A 10,684-nucleotide genomic window follows, 5' to 3' on the forward strand; every position below is an offset into this window, starting at 1 on the left:
ACAACCGGCAGCGTGGAGGAAGATAATTAACTTTTTTTTTATTGCAATGGCTACTGTTTGTTAATTTAAATACTTATTTGTTTAATAGAGTATAGCTTTTCATTTAAAGTTCACAGTTTTTTTATTCCCTAATTCGTAAAAATTTGATTGCGAGGAAAAATAGTACTTGTCCGAGGATTTTATTTAATTTTTGTAGCAAGAACAACTTTATTTCTATGAACAACCACTATATTTACAGGTGCTTAAGGAATGAAAGTAAACACCTGTTAAGATAACTGGCATCTAAAGTAAATAGTTTATAGACTATAACTGTTCAAAACTTAAACACCGATTATCTCGAAATGAAAATATCGGACTAATACTGTTTTTCTTTTCACCGATTCAATTAAGGACTGGAAATTTTAGCCATTTTCTAACCTTGGGAGAGCTAAATCCTGGAAACACAGTAGAGTCTGTCATCTGAATTGGTATATAGAAAACAAGATTTTTCAAAAATTTTGCAAATATTAAGAAACATGCTGACAAAATCAAATTGATCACAGCGACATTCTCTGTTGAAATTGAAAGCATAACAGAAAAATGAAACTAATTGATGTTCACTGCATTGGTGTTTTGAGAGAGGCGCATTATCAACAAAATTTGATGGTATTTTACAAAAATCTTGACCAAAATAAATACAGCAACTTAGTTGACGATCAAAAATTATGGGTTTCTTGTTTGGTAGCATATACTTGTGAGAAAGCACGTTTTCTCGGATAAAATTTGCAAAATATTAAATAAGATCTAAATCGACAGATATTAACTTGAATATTTTAAGAATCGCAACAAGTCAATTGACATTAAAAAGATTGTGAAAAAAAAAGACAGGTTCGTTATTACCAAAAAACTATTATTTACCTAGTAACTAGCTATTATATGTGTGCGTGGTTGGTTGTGCCTTGGCGAAACTACATTTAATAAATTTTAGAATCAATATTTTTAAAAACCTCCGGCCCCAGTTAACAGCTAAAAAGCTAACTTTGGCTCTCATCAAATAAGTTGTGGCCAACCCTGGCTTATAAAAGCGTTATGTATTTTTTATAAAGATAAATTTCAGAAAAAAAGAAATAAAAAGTTTAAATACGTCATTATCTTTTTAAGAACATTAATAAATATTAAAAACATCAATGTAAATAAAAAATAAATATAAAAAATAATGAAATAAATATCTTAATAGTACAGTATAATATATTAATTTTGATAACAATGTTGAAACTCTTTCATAAAAATGCAAAGTCTTTCAACGTCAGTCAAAGAAATGGTATTATAAATTGAAGCTCGACAACCGCCGACAGATCTAAATTTAAAAAATTTTAAAATCAGTTTACCCACACTATATATGGTTTATGGTCTATTTTTATCAAAATCTAATTTATTTATAGAAAAATTGTACAAAACTCAGCAAAATCTTTCAAACTTTTTTAACCATACCTAATTTACTTTGCTGAAATTTACAGTTCTAAAATTTAGAAGTTTGACTCCTCCCCCACGCTCTAATTTAAAAAGTATTTTTTAATTTATGCAATTTTTTCTAAATTAAAAATTTTAACTATTAAAAAAAAAGAGAGGGGGAAGGTATTTCAAAAGTGTATGTATTTTTTAGGGGGAGGGGAAGGGGACTTAAAAGTACGTATTGCAACAGGTCTTTTAAAATTGATCATACCACCCCCCCCTACCCGATAAAATATTTTAACGAAAGCTTTTTGCACTCATCTTTAAAAAAAGAAGAGATTTTGGGGTCCTAATGACAATTTTTTTTGAGTTGAGGGAGGGGGGGGGGGATTAAATCAATCGTTAATGTGTGAAGGTCAAACCAATTGTTAAAAATATCCATTGAGAATTATTGTTAACAATCATTTTTCCACTGCTTTTTTAAGGAAAATATTGAAGAAAAAAAAATTAGTCTACAGTAGTTTAGTAAAAAAAGATTTCTCCCCAAGTTAGTAAATGAACTCCAAATTCTTGTCATTATTATTATTTTTTTGTTTAACTCTAGACGCACTATTAAAAATACTTTAGAAATGCAAAATTACATTAAGTTTCATATATTTAACCAATAATTCAATAAATCAGCAGCACTAGACTGAACCGATCTTAGAGTACTTAGTTGTATGCAGGTATATACATGTTGTATGCAGGTATATACATGTTGTATGCAGGTATATACATGTTGTATGCAGGTATATACATGTTGTATACAGGTATATACTTATTGTAATTCAAATATATATGCATCTAAAAACTGCGAGAACTAAAACTAAATAAAAATGGATTAAAAAATAAAAATAACTTAAAGGACTGGAGCATGTACCTTAATAGTGACAAGTTATGATCACATTTACTGTCTTAAACTTAAACAAAGGGCTGGAGCATGTACCTTAATAGTAACAAGTTATGATCACATTTATTGTCTTAAACTTAAACAAAGGACTGGAGCATGTACCTTAATAGTGACAAGTTATGATCACATTTACTGTCTTAAACTTAAACAAAAGACTGGAGCATGTACCTTAATAGTGACAAGTTATGATCACATTTACTGTCTTAAACTTAAACAAAGGGCTGGAGCATGTACCTTAATAGTAACAAGTTATGATCACATTTATTGTCTTAAACTTAAACAAAGGACTGGAGCATGTACCTTAATAGTGACAAGTTATGATCACATTTACTGTCTTAAACTTAAACAAAGGACTGGAGCATGTACCTTAATAGTGACAAGTTATGAACCACATTTACTGTCTTAAACTTAAAAGGTAAAAATTGTTTTTTCAAAATTTCAAGCTTATAATTAAAATATTTGTAATTAACTAATTAAATTTTGATAAAATTTTGCAATAAATTAAGTTGCAATAAAAAGTTCGAGGGCTTAAGACACTGTTCATTTAATATAAATTAATTTTTTCATAATATTTAACTTTTTAAATAGAAAAAGGAGCAACATTTATTACATGTTATACTTTGCAAATATCAATAAATGTAGTAGTAGAATTAAATGAAACACTAGTATGATGAATTCATACTAAAACAGTTAAAAAGTATGAACATCTGTGGAATAAAATGAAACAAATACCTGTGCCCACTTAGGCCATCTAAGCCACGCTCTTTAGCCAGTTGGACAAATGATTTTTCAATAGACTCGTCTCCATTTGGTCCACCAACTCGAAATGGAATGTTAAGACGAGATTGCGATTTCACGTCAACAAGAGCTGTGTAGAATCCTTTTGACTCTGCTATTGTGTTATACAGTAGTTGAGATTTTTCATGGGTTTGTTTCTCAAAATATTCCAAACCGCCTAATTTTCTCATCCATTTTAAAACCAGTCCAGTAATATATATGCTAAAAATATAGTTTACATATTTAGTTGTACATGTTGTTATGCAACTGCTGTATGTTATAAATACTCATACTTTTTTGACTTTCATTTTTTTAATAAAGGGTGCTTAGGGCTTCTGAATACTGTTTAACAGTAATGGTAAAATTGTTTTTTTTTGAGGAAAATTAAAAAAAAAAATGTTTCTTTTTATTCTGTTTTATTTTTTTTTTTAATTAAAATTAATGCAACAAAAAATTTAAAACCTTTTCTAGGCGTTTGTTTTAATGACAAAATTTTATTTCAATATTGTAATGAACTTGAGTTGCATAAATTTTCATTTAAAATAAATAAAATTTTATTTGATTCAAGCATTTTAAAATAAAAGTTTCAGATAAAGAAAAAATTACCAACTGGTCAAAGTAAAAAATTTTTTTAGGACTTAACACGTTTATCAGGACAAATTAAAAATATCTATATTTAAGCATGACTGTCAATGAGGATACTACTTAAAGTAGGGGAATGATATTTTGGAGTTGATATTCAAAATATCATAAAATATAGATAAGAAAACTGACAACATGTCACATATAAAACAAGATTAATTCAAATATTTTGATATAATATAAATATGCATTTGATATAGATAAAATATAGAATCAGCATTTAAGTCTCTTTGAAATATAGATGAAAAAAGATTTGGTTGCATCTTTACAGGATGGAGCATCAGAATTTAAATTATTAGAATTTTAAGTAGATTTACATTTATAAATAATGTAGACTTCTTAAAAGGTTCACTAGAGGTAATTAAACCTGTTAAACTATAAAATTTAGAAAATGTAGAAGATGCAACCCTGTTGTTAAAGGTCATATTTGAGAAACTTTTTTAATTAACAGTACAATTAGCAAAAAATGTTGTTATGTTAATATTATTGAAGCAACTAATGTTTATCTTATAAATGAATCATTAACTTTACAAGAAGAACTTAATGTATTGCTAAAGAAAAATAAATTACCAATAATATCTTCTGAACAGGACAATTTCAGATGGTTAAAAGTTGAATTTTTTCTTTTTAAGAATACAAGCCAATGTACAGAAAACCTACAAAAGTTTTATTCATTATTAACTATTAAGCGCAAACCTACAGATTTTTTTTCTGTGTGCGCCAACTTTTGTACAAGTTTTGTATCAGCTCTTGTATTTTTGAATTACTATTTAAAAAAAGTAAAGTTTATGTTAGGATTTAAAGTAATGAACAAAACTTTACTTATTTTTTTTTTTATTTAAATTCAAAAAAAAGTAAAACAGCTGTTGACAGCTGTTTCAACAAAATTTTTAACAATAAAACACCCATTTTTTAAAAACCAGAAACCCTAAGGGTGTTTTCAGAAACCCTGTTCTAAATAAAACATAATTTTTACTGTTTAAAAATTGCTCCAAATTTTAAACAGTAACATTACTAGTCAAAACCAAACGAAAAACATCTTGAAATGAAAACTTTTTAACAACAATTGAAAAAATTAAAAAAAAAAAAAAAACTGCTGAGATTAGTAATTTTCTTGATGAAAATAAAGAAATTTACTCAAGACTAGAACAATCTTAAAAGCAAACTGCTCAGAGTGCGTTCAAAGTTTTTCAAAAGAAAAAAACTTGTTTATAAAATGCACCTGTAACATGGTGGTGTATTTAATGAAGAACCTAACTCAACTTGCTCTTTGAAATTCCATATTGAAGGACATATTTTTAGTTGTTTACCAATGAGATCTTCTCGAACAATTACCAAAACAACACCAGCAGGACCCAGAAGTTTTTGAGCACCAGCAATTATGCAAGCAAACTAAACAAAAAAAAATAATTAAATATATATTGACATGTAAATAATGTGTTGACAAGCAAGATTAACAAAAATTATATATTTCAACTAACTTCAGCCTCCCCTAAGATCATATCATTAATACTAAGTTAATATTAATTATTGTGAGGTTGAACATGGTAAAAAGGCACGGAGAGATCAGATAAACATAATAATAAATTTAAGCAGTGACTGTTTAAGTTTATTCATTGTGTCAAATTAGTCATTAATTTTATTTAATATTATTAAAGAATACTCCTAATCAGTTTTTTAGTTATTTATTAGATTGAGTTAAATGCTATCTAATTTTCTGTTACTTAAAAAATATATATTGCGGTTTCATAGTTACTTTAAATAAACCGTTAGAACTTAAAATGCTTAATTTTTTTGGTAAAATCAAAGTAAGAAAATTTCTTACTTTTTGGCATTAAGATTGGCATTTATATTATACTCAAAGGAATATCAATAATTAAAAATGTATTCTTTTCCTCATAGTTAATACTTATATTTAGTTAATATTTATATTTTCCTCACAGTTATATCATTTTCAATAACAAATGTGAGCATCCCAATATACTGTTAAATTAATTATTAATATAAGTACTATTTATAGAACTAACTGTTTCAAAACTTACTTTAGAGATATCTAACTTGCGAGTCATTATATTTGATGACATATCGCAAACTAAGGGCTTGCCATTTGTTTCAGGAATAAAATCAAACTCAATGCCTGAAAAAAAATTTGTTTAAAATTAAGTGTATTTATAAATAAAAAAATTAAAAAAATAAAATAACAATCAACTAGAGAATAATTTCAGTTAACAAATAATTAACAAGTAAACATACAAGTAAAAAAAAAATTTAAGCAGTATCCCTATGCTGCACTTTTAATAAGTTTTTATGCCAAAACTATTAGCATTATTGTTAAAATAATCACAAAAGAACAAACAATATATTGTTAAAATACACACATACGAACAAACAATATATTTTTAAAATACTTATACTAATGCGCATATTTATCATTGCCACAATTAGAGTAAATGGGTTGGGAACATTGCATCCTCAATGTTTTTAACCAAGAAAAATATAGAATTAAAGGTCAAATTCCTGTAACTTTAATAAATGTCTAATTTGCAACATATATTATAATATTTTAGTTAATACACAGGTAAAAATACAGATAATTATATCTTTCTGTTTGTTTTCTTAAAGAAGGGGCACTGTGTAACAATTTTTCTGAAAAGAGGATTTGTAGTTAGTGATGTACTGATGAAAAAAACAATTGTGGCTAATAATACGGTTTAATGTATGTATATAAAGGTAATATATTAATATTAAGTATGTATATTGCATATATAAGTTGCGTCTATACACCAGTAGTGGTTTGGCCTATTAGCAGGTACTATCGATGCCTCAGCCAATGCTTATTAATTGGTAGAGCCATCAACATTAGCTAATAGGCCAAACCATTAATAATGCATAGACGCAACTTATATATGCAAGTTACATACCTAATATTAATATATTAACTTTGTATATTATATTAACTATTGGTAGGCCAAATAAGTTTAAAAACCACTGGTCTAATTAGAACTATTAAACATGATCTACCAATAATTAAATACAAATAACACACAAACAATCAATAATTTGATTAGAGCAATAAACACACACCACAAATAAACTTGTTTGACTAATCATTAATGTTATTAGAACAATAAACACACATCATTAATAAACTTGTTTGTCCAATAAAAAATACGCACCGCCAATAGTCTCATTGGAACAATAATAGAAATAGTCAGCATCTTTAGAAAGTTGCCAGGTTTCAGTTGGTGGTATTCCAGTATATTTAGCAACCTTTGGGACAACCAAATTAACTCTCCCGTATTTACTAGCCTAACAAAACAACAAAAACCAAAGTGTTAGTACATTACACAATAATAACAATAGCAAAAAAATATTCAAAATATAGAAATTTTTTCTGATATATATGTTATTTAAAGAACTAAAAACTTTTTAAATAACATATATAATAAATATGTATTTAAAAAAATACCTCAGAAGCAGCCTTTTCAGACCATGTTCCAGTAACTAAATAATCTGCAATGCCATTTTCTAAATGAAAAAAAAATAAATAAAAAAAAATTTAGATAATCAGTAAAACTAAAAAATTTAACATAAAAAAAATCAATACTATATATTATATAATTTCAAGTGTTGATAAGATTTGATACTAATACACTTATACTATTATTTACTATATTATTACTAATAATATTTATTATTAATAATATTTGGACATTTTATTCAATAGATGGTAAAAGGCTCATAAAATATTAACAAAACTTTAAAGCATGATATCAAAAAAAAAGTATGACCTATTCATCTTATTATACATTTAGAGTCTGCCAAGTCACTGTCCTTTTACAACTAGAGGTGTGTCAGAATAGTGTCACAAAATTTTGATTGTCGAAAATGTAAAAAAGAAATAGTGTCGCAAATTGTCGCATTATTGATTGTTGAATAATAGAATAAGGAATGAATTTAATGAATAGTGTCAAAAATAAAAGGAATGTTGTAAAGGAGTTTAATGAACAGTGTCAAAAGCAAAAAAATAATAACTATAAATGTGATTAGATAACTTGTCTGATGTCATACTGAAATAGCCTGCTGCCAGGGCTTCAGTACATACACCAACTACCTTAAAACCTGCTGCCGCAATTGAGTGCCGCTACTTTGACTGAGGGTTTGGAGTTTGGTAGCAATCTTTTCTTTCATTATTCTTTGTTTTTTTCATTGTTTTTTCTGTAAAAGCCATATGCTATATAGAAAAGCAAAACAAGTAAGCAATTGCTAAAATTAACTATTTGCAACACTATTCCTTTTGTTTTTGTTTTCGACTATTCATTAAACTCATTTGTGACACTATTCCTTTTTTGCGACATTAGGCTTTTATAATATATTTAACACTATTCTGAAGTTCATTTTTTGACACTATTTCTGTCACCCCAACTGGATTGTGCAGATTTTACTGTGTTATTATTGCCATTACAAATAGACTTACAATGGCTTTAGCATTCAAAATAATGGCTGCTAAACTTTAACTGATGAACCAACTTCTCGAAAAAAAAGATACTTTGATCTCTTTAAATAAATTCTGATGAATCACATTTTATCACTAAGAGTCACTTATAAGTTACAAATTATTAAAAAATTAAAAAATGGGAATAATAACAGATAATAATCATAATTTAGGGTAAGATTTAACAATAATTTATGTTCATTAATTTATTAATCTTGTAATAAAAAAATCCCATTCAGCAAAACAAATGGAAAACCGGCAAACACTGAATATTTCAAGCGCTGTAGCTTGTAATGAAAAAATCCCATTAGTATAAATACCAAAGCAAAGGTTAAACCAAATGATATTGAATTCATGGTTCTTGCTAAATTCAAGTTAAAATGGTAGCAAGATTTATAACTAAACTCTGACTTTATTAATACAACATTATTAATAAGAAGATTTTTCCTCACTTTTTGCAGAGAATTTAATTCAATGAAATGTGGAAGTTGTTACAAATAATGAGTGGTAGGTTTAAATTAGTGTGAATATAGTTTAAAGTTTTGGAATACAATTGAAAAATATGGTAGTTAAATTTTAATGTGTTGTCAAAACAATTTACAACTTTCGTGTTAATAACAAGATATTAGTTTTTTTAAATAAATCAACAAAAAGTTTTTTGACTTTTTTCCTTAGAGAAGTTTTTTAATTTCACAAGTTCTTTCACAAGCAATTTGTTTTCAACTGAATATAAGAGATAAACACCACAAGTGCAATATAATCCTTTTGAATACCTGTTAAAAAATTCATTGCAACAGCAGCAAACATTCCAGTGCAGCCACCTTGCAGGAATAAAACCTTATAGTTGTCAGGAATATTCCTAGGAACGTAATATTATAAAGTAATAACATGAAATTATTTTAAAAATACAGCAAAACAAAAATATAAACAACTAACAGAAGTTCTCTTGTGTCAGCCTCAGCTTGGTTGCAAATTGAGATGAATTGGGAGGAGCGGTGGCTCATTTCTGAAAAAAAGAAGAACTAAATAGAAAAAAAATTTAATAAAAAAAATTTAAGAAAAGGTAAACAAAACTTGCTCAGAATAAACAGTTTGAATTAAATTTACTAAAATGTAAACATAACTTATATATAAACTTTACAAAACCAAAAACCAATAAGAAAATTAATTGAACTATACTAAAAATGATATTTTAAATATTTAATAATTATTGATAAAGATTCAAATCCAGAGACATAGGAACTTCAGGAGACATATACACAGAGTAAAGTCTAGAATGTAACAATTAGAAGGTAACAAACAATATGAGAAAGATCACAAAAAATGTGAAGCACGAGAAGCTGAAAATAGTAAAAATAAATTTATCTCAATATAAAACCAATTTTAAAAGGATGCAGTAAAAACAACAAACAAAAATAATTCAGATGAAACCTAATAACTTTTAAAAATTTATCTTTAAATATATCTTTTTTAATGCAATAAAAACTGATAATATTATGACGCATATGAAGACAGCTTGTAACGTACTCAGGATCTTTTTACAAAACAGAGTAAAGACAGAAATCTAATGGTTTAATAAATATAAAACTAATTAATATTTACTAATTTAATTGATATTTTAACAACAACAAAATATTAAAATCTATTAATAACTAAAACAAATCTTAACCAAATCTTACAAGTTTTCACCAAATGAAATCTTAATGAAATTTTATGATCTAAAGATCATCAATTCTGAAGTTATTTAAATTTTTTAAAAACAATTATCATTCATTGATAAAAAAAACTTTGACTTTAATTCCCTTTCATGACAAGCATGACAATATGCCAAGTTTAAATATTTTGCCTAGAAAATATTTGAACTTGTCATATTTTTCCTAAAAAATGCCTGATCTGATTAATAAATGTTTTTTAATTTTGTAGTTAATAGATTTAATTATTAACTTTTAATTAAAACAAATGAATAACTTAAATTTCTAACTTAAATTAAATACAAAATTACTTTTATAATCAAAAAAAGCAACACATTTTTTTAAAAAGTAAGTTTTTAAACAATTAGTAAATTTTTTAATAATGTGAAAAAAATAGTAAGTATGCAAAAATAGTAAGTATGCAAAAAAAACAAATTAGCAGACAGCTTTACAAAACCCTAATTGATAGCAGTTAACTATATTTATAATTTTTCGCAATGAATACTTTTAAATAATAATACAAAAAATAATAGCCTGCAACTATTACCATTTGCATCAAATCATTGGACAAATATTAACTTCATAAATTTAAAAACAAAATTAAATAATGTATAAACCAATATATTCAAACCAATTTATTTTTACTAACATTTGTAATTTTTAACATTTGATTTGATATTAATTACCGTTTTGAAACAA

The 10,684-nt window shown here is 26.1% G+C and overlaps 1 protein-coding gene across 2 annotated transcripts in view; it reads right to left on the reverse strand.

Annotated features, from left to right (window-relative positions):
* Nucleotides 1–1,114: 1,114 nt before the first annotated feature.
* Nucleotides 1,115–10,684, reverse strand: part of LOC100206187 (probable phosphoserine aminotransferase) — a 20,306-nt gene continuing 10,736 nt past the window's right edge. For both annotated transcript variants that reach the window (XM_065805040.1, XM_065805039.1), the window contains 8 exons: nucleotides 9,231–9,300; nucleotides 9,068–9,153; nucleotides 7,269–7,327; nucleotides 6,976–7,108; nucleotides 5,842–5,936; nucleotides 5,022–5,191; nucleotides 3,113–3,379; nucleotides 1,115–1,336 (listed from right to left, as the gene is read on the reverse strand). In XM_065805040.1, the coding sequence (XP_065661112.1) occupies nucleotides 1,231–1,336; nucleotides 3,113–3,379; nucleotides 5,022–5,191; nucleotides 5,842–5,936; nucleotides 6,976–7,108; nucleotides 7,269–7,327; nucleotides 9,068–9,153; nucleotides 9,231–9,300 (986 nt within the window). In that variant the 3' untranslated portion in view covers nucleotides 1,115–1,230. The remainder of the gene's footprint in view (nucleotides 1,337–3,112; nucleotides 3,380–5,021; nucleotides 5,192–5,841; nucleotides 5,937–6,975; nucleotides 7,109–7,268; nucleotides 7,328–9,067; nucleotides 9,154–9,230; nucleotides 9,301–10,684) is intronic.

The sequence above is a fragment of the Hydra vulgaris genome, chromosome 09 (genome assembly GCF_038396675.1).
Source record: "Hydra vulgaris chromosome 09, alternate assembly HydraT2T_AEP".
Lineage (NCBI taxonomy): Eukaryota > Metazoa > Cnidaria > Hydrozoa > Anthoathecata > Hydridae > Hydra > Hydra vulgaris.